Source organism: Tupaia chinensis, unplaced genomic scaffold, assembly GCF_000334495.1.
Source record: "Tupaia chinensis unplaced genomic scaffold, TupChi_1.0 Scaffold141517_1, whole genome shotgun sequence".
In the NCBI taxonomy this organism is placed as follows: Eukaryota; Metazoa; Chordata; class Mammalia; order Scandentia; family Tupaiidae; genus Tupaia; species Tupaia belangeri.
The window spans coordinates 2,072,383-2,097,658 of record NW_006201378.1 but is presented as its reverse complement, the minus strand read 5'-3'; the positions used below and the strand labels follow the sequence as shown (position 1 = coordinate 2,097,658).

The 25,276-nt window shown below is 39.2% G+C and overlaps 1 protein-coding gene across 2 annotated transcripts in view; it reads left to right on the top strand.

Annotated features, from left to right (window-relative positions):
- DLGAP2 (DLG associated protein 2) overlaps positions 1-25,276 on the top strand; it is a 498,047-nt gene that overhangs the window by 423,474 nt on the left and 49,297 nt on the right. For both annotated transcript variants that reach the window (XM_006163214.2, XM_027766226.1), the window contains one exon: positions 2,125-2,344. In XM_006163214.2, coding sequence (XP_006163276.1) covers positions 2,125-2,344 — 220 coding nt within the window. The remainder of the gene's footprint in view (positions 1-2,124; positions 2,345-25,276) is intronic.

Genomic DNA, 25,276 nt, shown 5'->3' with positions numbered 1-25,276 from the left:
AAAGAGTTTTGTAGAGAGAGGGAAAAGTTTGTTCACCTTCTGAAGCAAGGGACAGAGAGGTAGTTGGAGGAACTGCATTATTTTTTACTGGAGTGTCTGGCTATAGTTAAGGGGTGGGATAAAGATTCTGTGTGAGGAGCAGAGAGCAGTGACTAGACTCCAAAGGGTCCATGCTAAGGAATCTGTGCTTAGCTGCAATGCTGGTACAGATGAAAATATCAAGCAGTGGAACACTGCAATTCCACGTGAGACAAGTAGAAATGGCAGGGTGTGGATAGTCAGGAAGATGGGGCAGGGGAGGGGGAGCCACAGCACAGAACAGAAACCGTAATGCTCCATGCAGTTGAAAATCCAAATGGCTCATGAGCAACTGGACATCAAAGATGAGTCCCTAGTTTCTAGCCTGTGCTGCAGAAGGGGTGGAATGAGACAATCTGGAGAGAAAGAGGGTTCGTGGTTAGCTCCCCATGGTACTGCCTTCCCATACCTCACCCCTACACCCTGATTCTGCTGTGTCCTTTATGAGCCTCCCTACAGACAGCCTCAGACTTCTCTGATCATGCTGTTAACCAGCTGCCCTATGTACATATACGTGATAACACACCTAAGACACACTCAAGGGATAGACCTATGGTATGTGAGGAAAGGGATTCATTTTTCAAAGTTTCAGGCAGCCAGTTCTGTCCACACTGAACTCTGGGCCTCTTACCCTAGGCCTGGGATTGCCCACATGTGTTACCATCCTAAGTTTAGATTTTCATCCTAAATATTATATTCCTTCTTTCACCCCAGTACATTCAACATTGTTTTATTGGGTTACCAGAAAAGTTATGATGCACTTTAGCATCGAAAAACACATCCTAACTTTTCCGACAACCCAGTGTATTTCACTTTATTGTATTTCTACTTAAAATCCCTAGATTTGGCTCGTGGGAAATAAACAAATATTTCTATCAGGTACCATGTATCTTTCCTGGGTCACCCCCACTGAGCAAAGGCTCTTGAGCAGCCACATCGTCAAACCTGGCTGTACACATCAACTTGAGATCTCTGCACTGCCCACAGCCGGGAGGACCTTCTTCTCAAATAGTTGGAACCTTTATGTTCCCAGGGCAACACCATATCTAGAATTAAATCACAGGTTGGAATTACTTTATATGCTTAACCATCAAGTGAAGTGAGTATGCTAACATCCTGGGCTAGAGAAGAAGGGAAAAAAGAACGAGACTACAACGTCGGTGGGTGCAACTTGTTTCTTGTAAACAGAAACATCAGTATAGCCATTTCTTTCTTGCATGGACTCAAATTTATACCTACTATAATGAAGAGTATGAGTTTATATGCCAAATTTGTAATTAGTTTTAATGGCAGAGAGTAGAAAAGACTTTCATACATTGAAAAACAACTAAAAGTTCCTTACACATTTAAATGTGTGTTTACTTACATAGTCTCAATACCCAGAATTGTCTATGCTGTAAATAGCTTGGAAAGGCAAAAGAGTCATTTGGAGGGAAGAAAAAAAGAAAGAAAGAAAGAAAAGAAAAGAAAGGTTGATAGTTTAAATGGGTACTTTATACTAGGTGTTTCGCTAAAATTTTAAATGTGTTGCCTTTCGTAAGCTTAGTACTAACTGCTAGCCATACCTTGAACCTTTGCCTTGTGGGTCCACAATAACTGAATTGATATCTCAGAATTGGCTATTTACATTCATTTTTATAGGAAAACACCCAATAAGCCATTTCCCAAGCTTAACAGATCCCCAATGCTGATTTCAAATTAACTGTGCTGATTTAAAATCAAGATGAGATATTTTGCAGGTTAAAGAGTGATAGAAACTTTGTTTCATCAATTCATTTTCTAGCCAATGGAAGAAATAATAATCATATTTATTTTTGTCAGCAAGTTCTTCCCTTGTAAAGGGAAAAAAATCTTCTAGGAGTTCCTAGGAGAAACTCTTAGCAGCACAATAATGAAAAAAGCAGGGGAAAAAAAAAAAAAAAAAAAAAAAAAAAAAAAGATAATGTCAATGAATAACATGAAATGAATTGTGTTCCCCCTGTTCTTTGTAACATCATCATAACCCTGACTGGACCCGGATATCAAATATGCTATTGATTATTCCAGATGAGTGAAGCGGAGATCAATGGGCAGTTCGAGTCGGTGTGTGAATCCGTCTTTAGTGAAGTAGAATCTCAGGCCATGGATGCCCTTGACCTCCCTGGGTGTTTCCGAACGAGGAGTCACAGTTACCTTCGAGCCATTCAAGCTGGCTACTCCCAAGATGATGAATGTATTCCCACGATGACCCCCGCCAACATCGCCTCAACCATCAGGTCAACAGCAGGTAAAAGAACGCCCTTTTTGACATCTGAATCGGAAAACCCACAGGTGTGCATAAGTCTTTCTCCTTGAAGGAGCAGAGTGCACCTTTACCACAGGTATAATTTACTCACCAGACATGTGGGGACTTTTCCAATATGCATTTATTACATTGTCACATTTGCAATGGTGTTTTGAAACATTTGTCTTTTATGGATAACCTTTCTTTCTTCTTAGAGTAAAATCTGTTAATTATCAAGGTTCTTTAAAATAATCAGGTATAACCTCTGTAAAATTTTATATAGGGGGAAAAACTAAGTGCTGACATTTGGAAGGTGATTATGTTTTAAATATCAAAGTTGAATAGATTGCGGTGAAATTTCATTTGACGTGCAAAGACTTCTGAGCTGCTTCATGACAGGATCCAGCCTGAATCTCTGCTGCTCGGTAAGCAGATCTATAAATACGATTCATTGCTGCAAAGCAAATCAATCGTTAATATAAATTCACTAATCGTCTTAGGGCTCTATTCAGTGTCACAGTTTTCTTCACTTCTTATGGAAAGCCACAGACACCTTGGAAAATTTACCACCTAAACTAAATATCACTGTCTAATATTTTACTGCACTGTTATTATTTATTTAACGCAATGAATATACATGGCCTGGAGAAACCTATAAAATAGAGCAAGCAATAAAAGATTGTTGCCCTACGTGTCAAGGCTAAGAAGAGAAACTAGGAAATACCATAGTGTTGAAGACTAAGGCTTTCCAAATATCCTAAGATTTGGAACCTTGTAGTCATGTTAAAGGAATTTAAAGGATAGTTCTGAGAAGAAATAGAACAAACTCTGTTCAGGATATGTGAGTAGCCAGAAGATATTTCACGGGAGTTGGGGAGACACAGAGAAATTCCAGAAGTAGTATGTCACGTACCCTTAAACAAAAGATTGTGGTTTATCTCAGTGAGAAGGGGAACAAGAATTCTACAAGATTAGACATCACAGAATCACAAGCTACCGAACTCATGCCATGGTGTAAAAGTCTGTGCTGTTTCCACTTTGAGAGGGAAGTATGGTAGAACCTATAGATGCAAGAGAATAAACTAAACTCCAGCTTTGTCCCATTCCATCATCACTCTAAGATCTTGGGCTTATTAACTTTCCTGACGCTTGGTTTTTGAAGTATTCAAAAGAGGTAGTAGCCATGAATAATTTGTTCAAGTCAACCTAACCATCGTGTTTCAGAGAGCTATAGATTGCAGTGCTCCTTCTTCGTGGCTTTGTGGCACTTGAGCCGAGGTTTTGCCACGATCGCCTTCGTAAGATATGGGAAGGATTCCAGCAAGTCTGGTTCTCAACACATCTTTGTGGGAAGGGACTGGGCTGTGCCCCAGCTTGTTCTCATCAAACCTCCATGCTGGGCTATTCATGATCAGGGTGCAACCTTGGGGCAGTTGTGGTCAGCGGGGCCTCTGATTGTCCTCTTGGACAATTCTTCCTCCTTGATGAAGTCATGGATTACCTCTTATGCTCTGCCTAGATATGAAGAAGATGTGAAAACGGAGTAAATTGCATACTCCAGGAAGTGATAAGTTTTACAATCATTGCATTAAAAAAGAAAACAACACTTGAAGGGACCGTTACTCCAGGGGCCAGCAGATAGTGTGGTGGTTAAAGTGCTAGACTCCCACATGCCAGCTATGGTTCAAGTCCCAGACCTGACACCTTGCTTTTTCACTTTCCCTCTCTTTCTGACTCTCTCTGGTCAAATACAAATAATAATAATAAATAAAGTTAAATAAATAATTCTTTTTTTAAAACAGGATTGCTCCTATTTCACCTATATTTGTTGAGTGTCTCCTATAAGCAAGTAAACAATTCAGCATGTCCATAGTCTTCAGAAATACTTTGAAACAGTAATTACCTAGTAGAAAATGGTTTTTATTGTTTTTAATACTTTCATTATAGAGAATATAATACTAAAACAGACTTTATGGAGATAATATAAGAACCAGAGCAAAATTTGCACTAAAATTCTAACTTATAAATATATTATTTTATCATATTCATTTTGTATCCCTAAAATGGACACTCCAAATAAATTACAAAAAAAAAAATTCTATTAAAAGTTTCTACTGGACCTTGGCTTAGTAACTGAACAAAAATTTCCTCCCTACTTTGTGGGAGAATGTAAGTTATGGAGTAATCTAAGTATCAAGTAAGAAAATAATGGAATACATTAAGAGGAATATTTAGCACTGTTGAATCACAAGTTGCCATTTTGAAGAAATATAAGTACAACATAATCATTTATCTCTCCAATTCTTCATTTTACTCTAAGTATTGTATATTAAATATTTATAATATTTCTTCACTAAATACAATTTAGATGACACCCAATGTAGTCTACTTAATAAGATTATAAAAAAATACCAAAGAAATTTTAAAAATCCCTATCTAGAAAAACAAAAGTAGGAACGGAAACTATCAAAATATACAGGTTGTAAGTGCCTAAATAATTGTGATTATTGAACTTCAAACTTAATCTAGTGCACCCTGTCAGTGTGGCAAATCTGTGTCAATAATTTTATACTTAAATTCTTCTTACTTTTATAATTAATACTAGGAAATGCATATAATAACACTAACATTTAATAACTATCCTTAGTTGATAGGATGTGGGTAGGGAGGGTGAAGAGAGAAAGATTATTTTGACAAATTAATATTCTTTTTTTAGTTCTATAACTATTGGGTCATCAGGAAAGTCATGACTCATTTTTGTATAGAAAAACATACCAAAATACATCATAACTTTCCCAGTGACCTATTAGCTCTTGGAAATAAATCAAAAAGTTACCTTTAAAAACATTTCGAAGTGAGTATTCTGAAAAATAAGGTTTGTTTAACCATGTTTTTTTCTAATTTTTATTTTTATTATTATTATTCATACATTTAATCACTATACATCATTTAGATTGTGAAGAGTCTTTACCCAGCATGATATACACCTCAGTCCAGCCCAGTTGAGATCATTAAACACATCCTCGTCAACAGATAATAAACCTTATCTGTGTCCCACAAGTGTCTTGCCTCTCCATTTTCCCTCCAAATTTCCTATGCTCTTCCTCCCCCCCAGCCTCTTTCCACTTTGTCTCTAGTGCCCATTACAATTTTTATATTATCCATATAATATTAAATTAGTGTAATAATATAATGCAATAATTACATAAAGATGTATGATTATATAATAATGGTATTATAATAATATTAAATTTTAAAGAAATAATAAATACCCAATATATGCAAGAAAGGTCTATTAAGAATTTTAAGATATGTATCAGACAAGTTATTTTAAACATCAGCAAGTTGATGCTACCAATAAATGTTTGCTTGTACAGAGATGTTCAAGTCCTTCTTTCACTCTGCCTTTAAAGGCATCCGGTAACCCAACTGAAGCAGGCTCTTCTAATCTAATCCCCAGGAAACTCCCGGGGGACTAGAATACCGTGTCAGGCAATATGACTCAGGACCATAAACATTCCTCCATCCCACTGTTCTTGCATTATGAAAAATAGTGCACGTGGGTTAGTGTCCTCTTGTTAAATGTAGTGGTTTTGAAAACATCTAACTTTCATTTCACACTTGGTTTCTTTCTCATCTGTAAAATGATTTATCAGATAGATTTACTTGTCTAAATATGCATTTTACCTGATTTTTTGAGGCAGGGAATATTATTGATATTGTGGAAGAAAATGATATAAAATTAGATTATAATGATTTTTCTCTGGGTCAAAAATTGTCTCAAGTCACAACTGTTTCTAGAAGTCATTAAAACAAAGGGAAAATGTGCACAAAGCATAACAGAGGAAAGAGCCATACATGTATCTTTATTTTATTGTTTATGTTTCTATTGTAACTTGTCTCTTAAAGATACATAATAATTCCATTTCCAAAATAAATATTTGCTAAAACAGAGGGAGAAAGATATCTCTGTATTTTGTTACCGTGGATAAATATTTTTCAGTCTTATGGTTTTGTTTCTGTTTTAAAATTTTACTCCTGGGGCCATCAGGTGGCATAATAGTTAAGATGCTGGACTCTCACACAGCCGACTGCAGTTCAAGTCTTGGATCTGGTGGCTTGAAATCATGCTGGGCACATGTGTGTGTGTGTGTGTGTGTGTGTGTGTGTGTGTGTGTACGCACCCAGAAGGAGAGAAGATTGTGCCTGGCCAAACCCCACTGGGTTATGATTTCTCACTTTCCCTCTTATTTTTCCCTCCCATTTTTTCTTTGCTCCCTATAGCAAAAGAAAAAAAAAACTTAAAAAAATTTTACTCCTTTTTTGAACTGTCTCAATTTGAACAAATATGACTGCATTTAATTCTCCCATCTGTGATCTTTTAGAAATAAAGACAGTATTTTACATAATTTCATCCATTAATGGTGCGTGTGTTTTCATGTGTGCAAGCCTGAGAAAATTGCCCTCAGGGATGGAATGTGTCCCCTCAACCCTCTTTAAGCGGCATGGCTTAGCTTGATCAAGTTACTGGGTGATTAATTTTACATGACAAGATAATGAATACTTTTTAAATTTGAAATTTGAAAAATAAAAAATTCAGTAAAGGAAACTGGACATAGAAGTTATCCAGATTGTTCATAAACTATTTGGGCAAATGGAATAAAGATTGTTCAAAATCATGAAATACCTAGCACCATATTAAGGCGTTTTAAACCACTTGATAAATTTAGTGATGGCTGTGGGGAATGTCGGCACCCCAGGAAGGAGGTAAGATGTATTTTGCACCCAGAGGAGGAATACTCCCTCATGGCTGGTACCACTGACAGTGCATCTTTGCAAACAGAACTTACTCAGGGACTGGGTACCTGGTTTGTAGATGTTCTAAGCCCATGCACTTTTGATTGAGTCCCTCATCATCTTTTCTTCCCTTCCCCAAATCACGGACAAGAATGACAGAAAGAAGGGCCTCAAACTTTCCTTTCTCCCTAATTTTTTGTTTGTTTGTTTGGAGAGGTTTTTGCTATAGGGCATGTGCACTCACCAGAAAGACAGACAGAAACAGAGAGATGGAAAATGAGAAAACACCCTCCCCAGGGAGGATGGCCACGCCACAATCCCTTCTCTTCTATTCTCCTCTCAGGATCTTGGGCATGCATGCACAGGCATCCTGCGTGAGTTTAAGCTACCAGGTCAGGGACTCAAACTGCAGTCAACCACATGGGAGTCCAGTGACACAGCCATTATGTCAACTACTGGTCCCTCTAATTTTAAATCAGACAAACTATATGCTAAAATGCTTTTGGAAAAAAATTATTTCTTTCCTAGAAATGCAAACAGTTGGAAATTTGGTAAACCATAAAAATCTGAAAACAAGAAAATTTCACCAAAATGCCATCTTTATCAAACCTCAGTGCTCTATAGCTATGCTGTTTCTGACATAGAAATTGTTGCTTAGAGTGTTGTGACCCAACACATTTGGTCTGATTTCCACGAGTTAGTAGCTGTGAGTCATCGGCACTGCCGTACACTTGCCAATGAGATGACAAGAAGCTACATATCTGAGTAAAGATATGAACAAAGAACATTCATGCAAAAGTCATACGATCACTTTCTATGTTAAATATATGCAAAAGAGAAATAAAGAAAATATCAGTGTGTAAGTCATATTTAAAAGATCAAATTATATTTATGTTAAAGCGCTTATTAAATGTTTGCCATACGCTGGTCCTCTACATGAAAAGCACTTAAGCCCTGATCTTTAGCTTCAAAGGCTAAAGTCTGGTAAACAATTGGAGATAAAGAGCTCATGAGTTGTTGCACATCTGTTAAGGGCTGTGAGTGGTGTATGTGGAAGGCTCTAGAAACCCAGCAGAAAGCTGAAGAGACCACAGCAACAGCATCCAGAATGTCTTTCAGATGTAGTGAGAATTGAGCTGAGATTTCAGGATTGAGTAGGAGGACCCAGAAGAAACAGGAAATGTAAAGTCTTGAGGTCATGAAAGACTAAGACATTCTGAGGACCAGGAAGCCCTTCATCCCAGGGGTCATAAAGGGCATCTTGGAGGGAGAAGCCAGAGGCAGGAAATAAGGGATATAGGAGTTCATGACTAACCTGGTACACCATAACTACTGTATTTGCACTTACAAAATTTAGAGATAACTGAAGGATTTTAGGCAGAAAAGGGATGTTGTGGGTTGAATTGTCTCTTTCAAAATTTATTTTAAAGCCCTAACCCCAAGTTTCTCGAAATGTGTCTACATGCCAGGAGAGACCTACAGAGGCCTACAGATGCCCTGCTGCCATCTTGGTCTCTGACTTCCAGCCTTCAGCACTGTGAGTAAATTACGTACAGTCTGTGTGCTTTGCTAGGGAAGTCCAAGCAGACTGATAGAAGGAGCCTATCCGTGAGAAACTTGACCCTGTCATGCATGGTGGAGTTCAGCAGAGCTATGAGGAAGCTTCAAGGAGGTCTCCTGCCAGGTATCCTGATGAGGTACAAGAGACCAGATTACAGGTAGGGAGTTGGATGATGTATCTTCAGGGTCCCACCAGAGAAGAGAAACAACCAGACAGTTAAGATGGAGGCTCTTTAAAAATGACTGGACTGAAAATAGCCAAGCAACTGAAGGAAAGAAATGAGGGAAAAGGAAAGTCCAGAAACCAACAGCACTCATCTATTGTCACCTTCCTTAGGGGTGAGCAACCGGATGGCAATAACAAAACAACACGTTGGAGCCCAGAGATGGACCACCAAGGAGAGGCTCCCACCTGGGAGCAGCAGTTGTCAAGGAACAGGTTCCTGCTAGGAATGTGAGACATAGCCTGAGATGGAGACAAAATGCCCCAACTGCTCACTCCAGCTGGCACCTATCATGAATAAACCCGACAGGACACCAGCCAGCCAATGAGAGAGTGTTATCAACACCTTAAACTGAAGGTGACTCCAAGGCACATTGAGGTGGTTGGACATGCCACCCTGGTGCTCGGGAACAAATTTGGAGACATGGTCTGGAGCTACAAAGGAGGACAGAGAATGAGAAGAGAGGACACCAGAATCAGGAGCAGCCATATCAACTTGGTGAAAAGAAGCCTTTTGAAGGAGTGGGCATAGAGAAGTAGGGGAGCCAGGAGGGAGTGATGGCACAGAAGGAAAGGGAAGAGAGTTCTAAGAAGGAGCTCAATGGGGGCCCTTAACACAGCGAGGTAAGGACAGAAGGTCTCCACTGGGTCTTGGCAATATGGGCAGAATCCTAAAGCTGTCATTGAATTGTGAAGCACCTGTCCGTGCAGCAGTGCTGACACCATAGCCTTACAACCTGGTCTCATCCATGTCTCTGACCCATGGGACGACTTCAGAACTCCTAAGACCTCCTTTGGGTTCCACCAGAGAGGCAACTGGGACTCATGAAGCCTGCAACAGAGCAGGTGGGATAGGTTCATATTTGCTGCTGTAACAAAGGACCACAGAGCAAACAACACAGATATATTTTGCGGCTGTGAGGTCAGAAGTCTAAAATGGGGTTTATGTGTCTGAAAGCAAATGCTGTGCTTCTTTTGGAGGTTTCAGGGAATGATCTGCTCTTTTCTTTTTCAAAATCCTAGACTTTGTCTGCCTTCCATAGCTCCTTGCCATATAGCTTGAACCTCTGCTTTCTTTAGCACATCTCTTTCTCGGACCCTGACCCATATATCATCCTCATATAAGGACCCTGGAAATTATATTGAGTGCACTCAGAAATAAAGGATAATCTTCCCATTTTGAGATCCTGGATTTTATCAGATCTACAAAATCTCTTTGCCACATAAAATAAAATAGTCACAGGTTCTGGGGGCATAGTCACTAGGATGGGGACATTTGAGGAGGGAGCGTATTATTCTGACTACAATAATAGGTTTTCAATAAATACTGGTGGAGTGCATGAATGAATGAATCAAGAATGAATGAATGAATGAAGTCTGCTCTGAAATTGGCCCAAGCATAAATGTTGATATCCTTTAGACACCGAACTGTGGGGAACCAATGTCTCTTCTAAGCATGGTAAGCTAATCCTTGTAATAATTTCAAGCTCATCCTGATGATGTGGAACCAATCCAGTCAAAGCTGCCAGATGCCTTGGATGAGGTCAGAGTTCACATTGATGAAGTTCAGGTATTCTTCGCCATACATTCTCAGCATCAGCTCTGCTGACAAAATCATGTCTCCTGCCTTGCATTGGAGCATAAATCTATGTTGTGATACAAGAAGCCCAAAAATGATGACATGATGTGGAAGTTTGTCCAAGCACTTTCCAAAGTCTTCACAGCAAATCAAAATGACTCTAGTTGTCATGGTCACTGACAGTACTTTTCAGAAACCACCAGTGATGCTGGTTTCCATGAAGCCCTGAGAAGCCTCCACCAGAGCTTTTTATTCTGAAATAAAGCCCAGGTCGTGTTTTCAAAATACTCCCACCCCCTGGGTCTGAATTTTAGAAAACATATCCACGACTAGAGCACTTGCCTCCTTTATGAGTCTGAATAGATTGCTAAGATCTTCGGAAGCTAGAAAACAGTGTTTGTGGAATCGTAGTGATTGTTCTTTGCATCCAGACTTATATTTTCGAAGAAGTAAAAATCTGTTTCCCAAATACCTAAAAGGTGAAAAATATTATATGTGATTTTTATTGGTCCTTGGGTTCTTTGAACTGTAATGAAAACATTATTACCTTGTCTGCTTATTTCTAGACCTTTAAGATAAATGGATGAAAGATAGTCTTTGCCCTTGGGATCAGTGGGAGACATGGTACAAACAGCAATCAGAGCCTAGAAAGAGATCTAACTTTATGTGGTTGAGGGGGAAGGAGAAGCCCTAAATGGAGTTGGTAAGGGGAAGGAGATCCTTCGTCTGGGTCGTAAAGGAGGAGTAAGAGCTAGCTTCCATTAGTGGTTTCCATAGGTAAAAACCATACCTTCCTAGAACAAACGGCGGGAGTGAGTGCATGCTTCTCCGTTTTATTCCCAAGTAGAGTGCAATGGGTATAAATAGTGCACCTGCACACGGGAACTGTGTAAGTTGGAATTGCTGTAAGAACAAATGTATTCATAAAAATATTCCCCAAGTATATAACCTCCTCTTTCTTTCAAAAACCACTGTTTTCAAGTAATGCCTGCTTCTCTCTTGTAAATATCCACCTACCCACATAAAAAGACTTGGAAAATAGCATGAATGCTCAGATGATCTCTCAGAGTCATGAGATTTCAAGTGTTTTCTGTCATTGAAAAGGTGAACTTATCTAGGTCAGTTAGTCTAGCAGAAGCTTTGAAAAAACTAGAACCACAGGTCAGCATTCTTGTTTTACTGTGGTCTGCAAATGGTGCAATAATGCTGTTTCCTACCCGAAACAGCAGTGCAATCACAGGAACACATCTGTGGGGATTGAGTCAGAGAGCCACGTAGGAAGTTCTGTATCATCTGGAGAATAATAGTGATTAGTACCTGTGAAAAAGTATTTCCGATTGGTTATTTACCATTCTGTAACTGAGCAATGGCTGAAATAAATAAATGAAGCCATGCTTAAATAACTGAGCCATTTCAACCAGATTTTAAGATACTGCAGATACAAGTACTGTTGAAATGACCTTTCAGACCCCCTCAAATCATTACCCCATCCCCAACCAATCTGTGTTCTTCTTAACTGTACACCAATGTCAATGTCACAGCTCACCTGGATGACTGCCCATCCTCTCTGGGTCCTTAACCAGGCTTCTTGTGTCATTCTCCATTCCACCTACCTCATTGCCTCCAGTTTTATTTCTAAAAAATAGTCTGAACCAAACAATGCCCAACCAAAAATCCTCTTTTGGCTCCTTGTCACCTAATGATTAAAGGCTATCATAGACCCTGGATGTTCTGAGCCGATTCAGCCTCCTGACTCCTCATATCCCCACAGTGGCATTCAGTTACCTTCCACCAGCATTCACTCACTCCCTCTCTCTGAAATTCTCTCACCTCTGTGCCTTTGCTTATACTGTGTTCTCAGTGCAGAATTTGCTTCCTTGTTTTGTTTTTTGGTTTTTTGCCTAAGTACTAGGTATGCTTTAAGACCCTATTCAGGAATCGTTTCTTCCAGAAGACTTTACGGACACATTCTTCCTCTCATTAGTTAGGTGACAAGCACACATTCTTTCTCCTCCAATTCCCTAATAGAAGAGTCTTAAGAAAAGAACTTATTGGGACCTACAATTGGGATAGTGGTCAAGGTGCCAGACTCCCACATGGCCAATGGTGGTCCCAGACCTAGCAGCTTGCTTTCTCACTTTCCCTCTCTCTCTTTCTGCCTCTCTGTCTCTCTCTGGTGAGTACATGTAGCAAATTTTGCCCAGTAGCAAATTTTTTAAAATAATAATGATAAATAAAATTAAAGAACTTACTTAAAACAACCAAAAAAACTCAATTTTTATTTATTTTTAAAGTCTACTTCTTTTTTAAAGATTTACAGTTATTAGATGCCAAAATATTTAGGCCAAGGTAGCAAATTGTAATGACCATTTGTATATTTTATATAGTCTCATAAATGTATTTAAATTTTACAATATGACTTTTATTCTTATGATATGCTAGTTTAAAAATAATTTCAAACAAATTATCTAGATTTATAATATTAAAAATATTCTAGAACATTGAGAAAAAATGCTTTTGCTCTCTCAGGGAAAAAAAAACTACAGTGATGCCTTTTGATGAAATCACTAAATGTCGATATTTAATTTTCTTTCCTTGCAATAATGTGGATTATGAGCTAACACTGGAAATTGAAAGAATGTGATCATAAAGTCATAAATATACATTTGGTTTGATTATCAAACAATAATTTCACAACTACTATTTTCAAACTGCAGAAAAAAAATTATAGTTAATTTGTTATGTTACTTTTGGAACTTGGAATTCTTTTCTCTGCTTTATGAGTTCTTGGAAACACTTGACAATTTAATATGACCTTGTTGGGCTTATTCAAAATACATTTCTGGGACCAGCAGTTAGCATAATGGCTATGTCACTGGACTCCCACGTAGTTGACTGTCGTTCACGTCCCAGACCCAGTAGCTTGAAACTCACACCGGGCGCATGTGTGTGTGTGCCCAAGATCCCAAGAGGAGAATGGAGGAGAAGGGATTGCGGCATGGTCATCCCCCCTGGGGGGTGATTTCTCACTTTCTGTCTCTCTCTGTCTGTCTGGCAAGCACACACGCCCTATAGCAAAAACATCTAAAAAAAAAAATACATTCCTGTGGAGTATTCCTAGATTTCAGAAAATTAGCCTTTAAAATGTTTTTCTTGAAGCATGATATGGCAGCAGTAGAGGAGAAGCTACTTAGGTGTCATGTCATGATTGGCTTTCTTGTTTCATTTGCTGTAGTTTGCTTGGTTTTTGTATTGGATTAGTGGTGGAAGGCTGAAGTATAGCTATTCTCAGTAATGTTGAAAAATGATGCTTCTGATAGCTTGACAGTTAATTTTGTGATGCCAGCTTCAGTAACAGGGCCTCAACCATGCAGCAAAAGAGTGCCCAGATAGCTTGACAAATATTATTCTGGGTATGTCTATGATGAAATTTCCAGGTGAGAAACTGGGTAAATTGGTGGACTAAGTAAAGCAGATTATTGCCTCCCATGAGGGTGGGCCTCATCTAATCAGTTGAATGTCTGAATGGCATAGAAAGACTGACTCTTCCCCAAGGAAAAGAGAATTCCACCTGCCTGGTGGCCTCTGAACTAGAATTTACACTATTGGCTCTCTTGGGAATCCAGCTTGCTGACTCATAGACTTGAGACCTGTCCACCATATTCATCACAATAGCCAGTTTCTTGACTATTTGTTCCTGACTATCTATCCATCCACACACATTTTGTTAGTTCCTCTAAAAATCCATAGTTAATTCAATACCCTTAAAGAACATACTTTAAATGGGCAGTTCATTCACCCAGAATATTTTCACTTAACAGTCCTTCACCCTGGAAAACAACTTAGAAATTGAAAAGATCAGCCAGGAGCAGTTGATGTCTTGGAGATTAAGGCAGCTGGGTCCCACATAGCCAACTGTGTGGTTCAAATACCATACCTGGCTGTTTGAAAAACACACTAGGTGTGTATGTGTACATTCCCAAAATCCTGAGAGGAAAATGGAGGCGAAAGGACTGTGGCATGGCCATTGCTCTGGTGGGTGATATCTCACTCTCTCTCCTTTCTTCTCTCTCTGCATCTCTGTCTCTCTCCATTGAGTGCACACACGCTAGAGAAAAAAAAAACACACTTAAAATACAAGGAACACTTTTGGCCTGCGAAAAGGAAAGTTTTACTAAAAGATGCTGTAATGGATGTCAATAATTTGCAAAAACAATAAGATATCTAAAAGTATGTCAGTTAGACCTCAATAAAACTCGGAAAAATATAAATCATAATAACAAAATAAAAATATTAGTAGCACATTTGCCAGGTACCCAAACTACATACGGTATGCACCTCTGGGAAGCTGGTGCCTGGGTGGTGAGGCTCTCTGCCCTCAGCAGTGAATAGCAGAGGCTTAGACCCCAGGTAGTAACATGCGTCTGGCTCCCAGGAAGGGCATGCCCTTCCTCCTGTGCCGTGGCCAGCAGAGACTTTAAGTCCACCCTAGCTGCTGGGTCAGTTCTTGGGGTAGAGACCCTCCTGACAAGGCAGGAGGAGTACCAGAGGGGGCAAGGATTCTAGCTAACCTGGACTCTACTCACTCAGAAGGAAGTGGAGCCAGAGGGCAAACAAATCCCAGTCTAGAAGGAAGAGCCAAGGGTGAGATGGAAAAGCTGGTATGTGTCACCACAGGGTGAGAAGCCCCAACTCAAAGCAAAGCCAGAGGTGAGCAGCTACCTTGTGGGGATGCAGGATGTCGGCAGTAACAGGGCCTCAACCTTGCCGCTTATCTGCCAGCAGGCCACAGAGCCATGAAGATGGTTAAAGCCACATGGTTCCTCACCTGGGTGGGTCTGCCCAGTACTCTGCAGGCAGCCGAGAGGAGCAAAGTGCAGACGTTCGCTTAGCTGGTCACCCACTGTGGAGCTGAGGCCTCCAGTCTGGAATCCTTGGTTCTCTAAGAAACCTGTAACAGCTCCACAAATTCATAGCTACTCAAATTTAGACGGGATAAATCGCGTGTCCTTATTTTCACCAACTTCTAAGTTGAAATTATGGTTTCCGTCAATGATGAATGTAGATGACAAAATAGACATTAGCCGTATCTGTCACTTCACTAGCAATGAATATAGTTGGGTTTTTGTTTTTGTGTTTTTTTTTTTTTATCACTTCCTAGTTCTTGTAGCTATTTTAATGTATCACTTATGCTCAGCGTTTGAAATTGCGGTCATTACTAGTGCCCCTGCTAGATCCTGGATTTTGTTCTGGCTGCCGTAACCAAGTATCCTACACTGGGTGTCTTATAAATAACAGAAATTCACTTCCTACAGTTCCGAAGGCTGGACGTCTGAGTTCAGAGAGCCAGAGTATTCGGGTTCTGGTGAGGGCTCTCTTCCTACTTGTAGATGGGAACCTTCTTGTATCCTCATACGGTGGCAAAAGCCAAGGAAGTTCTCTGCAATCTCTTTTTTTTTTTTGCTTTTATTTATTTAATTTTTTTTTGGAGAGGTTTTTCGCTATAGAGCGTGTGCACTCGCCAGACAGAGAGAGACATAGAGACAGAAAGCAAGAAATCACCCCCCCAGGGGGGATGGTCATGCCGCAATCCCTTCTCCTCCATTCTCCTCTCGGGATCTTGGGCACGCACGCACACGCGCCCGGCGTGAGTTTTAAGCCACCGGGTCCGGGACACGAACTGCGGTCAACTACGTGGGAGTCCAGCGACATAGCCATTACGCTAACTGCTGGTTCCCTCTGCGATCTCTTTTATAAGAGCACTCATGAATTAATCACCTACCAAAGGCCCTCCCTCCTAATAGTGGAAATTAGAACTTTAACATAAGTATTTGGGAAACAAAAAGTTCACTGCAATCTTAATTTTTTTCAAATTCATGTGTATATATAGACACACACGTATGTTTTTATATATATATATATATATATATATATATATATATATATATATACACACACACACATGCACACACTCACACACACATATATGAGCGAGAGAGAAGAAACTTCATCACTAACTTCTTTTTGCCTTTCAATCTACCAAATTTATCCAACACCCAACATTTAATTAGTGTTAGCTATTTAAATTTATTGTCAGTAGATGTATTAGGCTAAAATAAAAATTTGTTTAGGCCATTTTAGTGTTTGTTCAGGCCCTAGATTGAAGCAAGAGATTGAATCAAATTGATTATTCTGAAATTAATCTTTTAACTCCATTTCTAACACACTAAAAATATAGAGTGCTCAATACATCGTGTGGTTGGTTTATGGTTTTAGGAACTAAGGTTATAAAATATGTACCACGATATTTATCAATGGCACAGAAAATGACAGTGCTAATAGTTACATAGAAAACTTACATGCATGTATATGAGTCATTCCTTTTAAAAATCGTTACATTGGATTTGTTTGTTTATTTTTTCCATCCCACATAGCCATAAAGATGTAGGACTATGCTGTGTTTTTCGAACACAATAACAGGAAATAGTTTTGAAATCCCAGTGAATCCATTATGGGAAATGTTGATACAACTATTTGTCCGTTTTTTTGAAAAGTCGAAGAACAAGATAAGAAAGAACAAAATGATTGATCATATTGAATGTTACAATGTCTATAAATAAGATAAACAAAAAGAAAAGATTTATTATCTAAGGCAACTAAGAGATCTTTGTTGACATAGGCAACACAACTTCATCAAATTCCTGAAGAAAAATCCCACACCGTAAATATAGAATCAGGTTTCATTTCCAAATCTTTAAATTGTCAAATGCATTTTCATCTCTTTCTCTAACTGAAATGTGTAATTTTTTTCTCAGTTTATTGGTTTATAGCAGGTCATTAGTTTACTACCACTTCGGTCAATCACACAATCAATTGAATCAAATCCACAAGTATTTATTTATTGCCTAATGTCTGTAAGATAATAGAGAGATGCTTCATTAAAGGAAAGAGAATTTGAAATAGATTTAGATGCTCCAGAGATACAGATGAATATGTAAATAATCATCACTTTCAAAATCCTCTACTAATAATACTTACTGGTTAACATTTAATCCCTTTTCCTTCTTAATGGTGAATTACTATAAATTGTTATACAATTCTCTCCTAAATATTTAGAGCATGAGCTTAGGTCTTAGATTTTAAGTACAAAGACCCAGGAGATGGTTTACACATATTCTTTTTCTGTAGACCAAGATTTACCTTCATAATTGTTCTGAAAGATTTGTATTATCTTAGGACCAGCAGTTAGCATACTGGCTATGTCACTGAACTCCCATGTAGCCGACCATGGTTCAAGTCCCAGACCCAGTGGCTTAAACTCACACCAGGCATGTGTGCGTGCATGCCCAAGATCCCAAGAGGGGAATGGAGGAGAAGGGACTGCAGCGTGGCCATCCCCCCAGGGAGTGATTTCTAGCTTTCTATCTCTCTGTCTCTCTCTGTCTTTCTGGCAAGTGCATGCACCCTATAGCAAAAACCTCTCCCCAAAAAAAAAAGAAAAAAAGACTTGTATTATGTGACAAATGGTGCCTAACAGAAAGAAAATATTTCACCTTTTGGATTATCCAAAGTGCATATCTTGGGTGCTTTACAAAAGACACTCAGAGCGTCTACATCTTCATTTCTTGAGATTGAAAACAGACACATGTTACAAAAGCTATGAAGCAGAAATACCAGATCCAGTTAGATATTGGACTCACTGCTAGTGTTTATATGTCTGTAGCCCACAGCTCTGAGCAAGAAAATCCCCACTCAGCATAACTTGGGGATCACACGAGGAATTTTTGGAGGAATAATGTCATCATGGGAAATGAATTTACTTTCTCAAACTTACAGTCCAGGGTACAAGTTCTAAAGATAATGGAGTTGACAGATTCTTCACAAGTATACTCAGATCCCTTATTTTCCCCTCCCCAACTTTTGCCTCATGGCAGAAGCACCAGAATTGAAGCAAGAGAAGCCAAAAACACAGGTTTGGCTGAAAACCTCAAACCCATCAGATTGTGTGAGACCTACCTTCATGGGGTGCTCCTCAGACCAACTGAAGTGGAGTATTGGCCATGTCAACACTAGTGTTCATTTTCACTCGGAAATTCAGCATCCTTGGGGTCATACAGAGAGTAGCTTTCTGCCCTGGCACAAGCTAATGAGGAAGAACACCAGCCTCCCCGGTTATCTTGAAGACCTCAGCTCTATCATCAAAGGAATTTAAATCTATAGGCACAAAATATAGACTGAGGGAGGGGCAGCAGCTAGTGTAATAGTTAAGGCACTGGACTCTCAACATGGCTGACCACAGTTTCAAACTTGGAACTCATGCCAGGTGCATGTGTGTGCATATCCAAAATCCCAAGGGAAGAATGAAGGAGAGCCAATTGGGGCATGGCCATCCCATGGGGCATGGGGGCCATTTCTCAATTTCTCTCTCCATCTCCCTCTCTCTCTCTCTCTCTCTCTCTCTCTCTCTCTCTCTCTCTCTGACACACACTCTCATTCTATAGCAAAAATCTCTCTCAAAAAAAAAGAAAAAAAATACATATATATGTAGACTAGGAAGCCACAGGTGGGTTTCTGCTTTCAAGGTAGAAACAGCAGGAGTAGCCTTAGAACTTGGCAGCTAGGACATCCATTCCTTCTAGAAAATAATCTGCTGTGACCAATTCCCTTCTGCATGGAGCTCCTATCTGGTATCCAGCTGCACGAACATTCAGCTCTGTTCTCTCCATTCATTACATACATCTGCAGAAATGTCAAGAGGAAATAGAGCCTTCTACATGTTAAACAAGATAGGGAAGATGTCTGGTTTACAAAGCAATTGTCAAACTGCAGAAAAAGTTTTGGTTTTATTCGCAATCTGGATTTGGGCTCATCAGCAGTGTATTTGAAAAGAAACGAAAGAAGAGAAGAGAGGAGAGGAGAGGAGAGGAGAGGAGAGGAGAGGAGAGGAGAGGAGAGGAGAGAAAAGAGAAAAGAGAAAAGAGAAAAGAGAAAAGAGAAAAGAGAAAAGAAAAGAAAAAAAGCCATGCTGTCATCTACCCCAAGGTAAACTAATACCTAGAACTACACTTCCAGCCCAAGCATTTACTAGGCTAGCACCTGAACTTTGTATGAGATGGCTCTTAAGGGAAAAGTACTTAGAAAACCCAGTCCAGGCATTAGCAGACCCAAAATGCCAATATAGTTCATTGTTAAAGCCCCATTTGCCCAATAATGCTCTCTCTTTTCCCTTGAGAATTAAGCTGGTATTTTTTTTTCTAGCCATCTAGGCATTCACAGGCAGTTGTGAAATTTCGAAATGTCGGTATGTCTCTCTTCTTTATGTTTGAAATCATTCCATTAATCTGGTGCTAACTGAATATGAAGACCCTTTTAAGCAGGAAAGTAGATTGTGTTTTATGCATCTGGTGCTGCTTTCCAAAGGGTTTTTATGAGGATGCACTTGGAGGCTGTCATGAGTCCATTGTGCCCAGTATCTTAAAATGTACCTGTTAGCGATTTCTGCTGTTCATTGTCTGTCCCTCCCTCTCCTAGAATATAAGCACCACAGAGAAAGATATGATTCCTGCACTGATTTCCTAGTGCCTAGAATAGTGCTTGGCACAGATAGATATTAAATGAATGAATGAACAAAAAGGATTTTTCCTTGCAATGAACTACCATAAGATGTTAAAACTGTTACTAACTTACAGATGGCTTCCATTTTGTGAATTATTTTTCTTAGCTTAGAGGAAAGAAGAGAAGAGCTAGAAAATAAAACTCTTTTATGGCATGTCAATAACACCTAGTAGGTGAACCATAAATATTTCAGGACATGTAAATTGATAAAGCAATCTTTTCTGAAGACCTACATAGAACTTCTTTTTAGCTCATTATAGAATTTGCATCATTTGTTTCTCTAGCTCCTGAAGTCAGGGTCAAAAAAATATATTTTTTAGCAAACAATAACATGTGAGATGGAACAAAGTTAGAGGAAGCCGTCTGGCCAATGAAAATGTTATGAGCCATTTCTGAAATGTATAGTAAATTGCCACTTCGGTCTATGCATCATCCATTCACTGTTCTTATCTCAAGGCTGTGCTGTGGGTGATTCATTGTGCAATCTTCATACCAGCCTTCCTATCAGTGTGCCCTTTGCCTTGTGAGAGACACAGTTTCCTGGAGACCCACGGAGGATTATAGTGAGCCATTTTTTTTCTTAAGTTAGAAGCTCTTAGTTTCCAGGATATTATTAATAGGAATTTGAAGATACCTATTTCAATTACTAGGACAAAACAGGAGTGTACAGAAAACTCTAGTTGTAATAATGGTTTGTGATGACATAGTGTTCTTTGCACTAGACCTGTGAGTGTGACAAGGAAGCAATGATGTATATTCTTTTTACAGAAAGGTTGAGGATGCCTGAAGTCACATGGCTCCCAGTGACAGTCTCAGAATAGAACCAGTTCGGTCAGAACCACCCTCCACCAGCCCCCACTAGCCCATACCCTCACTTTTCTCTAGTGGCTGCTGGCTTTCTGGCCACATGACTCGTTCATGGTTGACTAGCTCAAACGCGTGGTGCTTATTGATCCACTAGACTGAAAGTTCACGGAGAGGACTCTGGTCTGAGGAGCACTGATTTATTGGAATAGCTACCATCAACTATTTCACTGGATGGTCTCAGCAAGGCATGACCAGAAGGCAGTTCACAAGCTTGGCCTGTGTCTGGGGAGATCAATACCTATATTCTCCTTTTCATGGCAGGCATCTTGAAATGATGACTGTATAGTCTGTGTTGTAGATGCCAGGGGCCTTCCAATCATCTTATCAAATTTTATGGAAGAAATAGAAAATATTCATGATATATGAATTTGACTCTTAAACATCAGTAAACAAGAGGTATGTTTTGGAGTCAGACAGTGGCACCACTATAACATATATGCTCCTCAAGGCCGACTCACATGGGAACATTCTGAGTTTGCATCCGGAGATTCCCCTGAGTACACTAGGCACACGTGTGCCCATGATCTGAGACTGACCAAGGCTCAGGATGAATGATGGTGTCAAGACCCTGTTGTTGAAACTGCTATCTCTGTCTCTGTCTGTCGCTCTTACTCACGTAAGAAATAAATAAACCTTTAAAATAGAAATATGTACTGTTTTTAACCTTGCAAGTAGTGTTTGCTTTACTGTCTCATTAATTTTTTTATGAAAGGCCATTTTCTTTGCCTTAACTCTAGACATACTAACTTATGTAGGTCAGCAACAATGCATGCATTCTTTGCCAATACACATGTAAAAATCAATTCCTCCATTATCAAACAGAACACTACCTATAAAATGATCTCCCATTAAATAGTAAAAATATAATTCTCTTATAGTAAAACTTTACTATAGACTTCATTCACAAATAAATATCCCAGATAAAGCTAAGACACGCATACATACACACACTCTCTCTCTCCCCCCTACACTCTCACACACACAAACATTGGTGGTGAAGAGACAGAACAAGTGGCATCTCCTGTGTAATTCACAACTTCTCAAAGAATAGATTACTCATTGTCACCTACTTGCCACTCAGTGTGTCACAGCCATTGGTCTGTCGAATTTTCTACTGAAAAATCATTCTTTTCAAATGTGTTTTTCATCTAAGTATAAAGTTTTGCATTCTTAAAGAACTGGAGTATAATTGCATCCTACTGAACAGCCGATTTGAGAGAGAATAAAACTATGTTGTGGATATATATTTTTTTGTCTTGTCCTCCAGCCATCATAAATTCAGTGGGTGCCATCATTGATCATGAATTCCCTTTTGGGGTTAGCATTTTGTTTTGAAGCCGTCCCTTTGAACATTCAGAATTCTGTATGTAGAAACTTATGTGACTCTTCACATCATTAAAAGTTGATTCATTCTCAGTTTTTCTTCAGAAAATGCAAGTTCTTACTGTGTGGTGTTATTTTAAAATATTTAAAATGAAAACAGGAAGTGTCTTGAACAGTAAAACAGCTGTCATCACTTTATTTTACTGTCTACAAAACGCTAAATGCTAGTTAGACTATAATTTCTTGCTAATTAACACATTTGAAAGAGACATCTTTTCCGCTCACCCATCAGTGTTGCCCCAGACCTTGTGTAGCCCACATCATTTTTTGTAACTTTAGGGAAAGTATTGTGTGTAGGCCTGTGGGATGTGCTTTCTGTGTCCTGTCTGATTTACACTTATGTTTTGTGACTAACATTAATTAAAGTGTCAAAATGGCTTTAATCTTTTATATTGAATCTTTTGCCTTCAAAGTTTGGTTTCGCCAATATTCATTCCCTCATTTAGACATTCATGGTCTTGATTACTGTAATTCCTTTTATGCTGTTATCCTTGAAGTTCTAATTAAGAGAGTGCAATGAATCTAAGTGTGGCTGTTACATTCAAATAGAATGGCGATGCTTGCCATTCAAAATATATTATGTCTTGATTACGTATTTGTGCCTTAGACGATAGAATGCTAATTTTTAAATTTTCTTTTTGGCTTGCAAATGACTTTCAAGGATTGAATTCAGAAATGGCATCCAAAATTTCAGGTGTAGATAGATAACAAGGCATGTACTCAAAGCAATGATGTATTCACATTTGAGTTTACTCAAAGTTATGTAAAAGAACAAATTAGAGACGGTTTATTTGTTCTCATTTGAGTTAGCTTTCTCCCAATCAAATGCATTGCTCCAATTTCTCTTTTAATAGTTTGCTAACCCAACACTTTGAGGACCTAAAGAAAAGTCCTTATAGGACCAGCAGTTAGCATATTGGCTATGTCATTGGACTCCCATGTGGTCGACCGTGGTTCAAGTCCCAGACCCAGTGGTTTAAACTCACGCCGGCGCATGTGCGTGCATGCCCAAGATCCCGAGAGGAGAATGGAGAAGGGATTGTGGCGTGGCAATTCCCCATAGGGTGTGAATTCTCGTTTTCTGTCTCTCTGTCTCTCTCTTTCTGGCGCGTGCATGTGCCCTATAGCAAAAACCTCTCCAAGAAAAAAAGAAAAAAGAAAAGTTTTTATGACCATTTATTTCATTTGCTTTATGTTATGTATTGAACAGACAGGTAGATAGGTACTGATATTGCCTTTGCATGGCAAAAATAATTCTAGACTAACACTGGCCATAAAACTCTCTGTGACGATGAAAATATCATAAAGTTACACTGTCCAATGTAGTAGCCATTAGCTTCATACAACTATTGAGAACTGAGTGGCAATTATATTTTAGATATTTACACTTTTTAGAAGGTTACTTCACGTAAATTTGGATAAGGCTATGCTATTAGAACAGTCTAGAATGCAGCCTTTCTGAGATAACCACATACCTATGTAAATGATTAGGCCCAATGGGCTCAACTTACCTCCAGCTTGACTGCCACCACTATCAGCAGGTCCCGGTCATCCACTCTGCCATCTGCTTTCCTATTAGTCCATTTGACTCCATTTCTTCAGAGCCAGTTTCCAGACGAGGTTAAATCAGTCCCAAATAGGGACCAGCAGTTAGCGTAATGGCTATGTTGCTGGACTCCCATGTAGTCGACCACAGTTCAAGTTCCAGATCTGGTGGCTTAAAACTCACACCAGGCCCATGTGCGTACGTGCCCAAGATCCCAAGAGGAGAATGAGGAGAAGGGATTGCAGCGTTGACATCCCCCTGGGGGTTGATTTCTCACTTTCTGTCTCTCTGTCTTGTGGCTGCGGGCGAGCCCCGCCCGCCTAAAAAAAAAAAAAAAAAAAAAAAAAAAAAAAAAATCAATCCCAAATATACCTGGGAAAATATGATTTTTACATGCTTTTCTTATTTTTTCAGCTCCAACAGGAACAACTAACAGACCTAAGTAAAAATTTCTTAAACTGTTAACAGTGTTAGTTTCACACAATTTTTATAGAAAGCTTTCTAAAATATATGTGTGGTTCTTCCATCTTAAATAGTGTAATTTACCTTCTTTGAGGCATAAGTCATGAAATGGGCCCCAATATACTTCAAAGGAAAGACTTCCGCTGCTACTTCCATTCCCCAACTTATATCATTTTGAGGATGACTCTCACCAACTTATCAGATCACTGAGAAACAAGCAAAATTGTAACAAATTTGGTAATTGAATTACAAAACGCAGGTATATTTTCACCTCTTCCCTCATAATTAGGGAACCACTTAAAAAATCAGCACAGGAGACTAGCAGGTGGTACAATGGTTAAGATGCTGGATTCCCACATGTCTCACTGTGGTTCCAGTCCCAGACCTGGTGGCTTCATGCACTGACTGTATATGTATGCATGCCCAAAATCCCAGGAAGAGAATAGAAGAGAAGGGACTGTGGCATGGCCATTCCCCTGGGGAGGGGGAGGTGATTTCTTATTTTCTTTCTCACTGTCTCTGTCTTTCTCCAGCAAACTCACACACCCTATGGCTAAAACCTTAAAAGCAAATATACAACAACAACAACGAAAAAAGGATTTTCATTATGATATTTACATTGCAAAAGAAAATGACAGATTTTTAAAACTGAAGAGATGTTCAGCCTGATTTTTTTTTTTAATTTTTTTTTTTTAGTTTTTGCTGTAGGGAACACACCCTGGACAGAGAAGGGAAGTGAGAAATTATCCTCCGGGTGGGACATAGCCGTGCCACAATTCTTTCTTTCTCCTCCATTCTCCCCTCAGATCCATCTATCATTCTTAGCTCACACACACATGCACGGCCAGAATTATTCTCAAGCCTCTGGGTCCAAGACTCCAGCTACAGAGTTGGCTGGGGTGG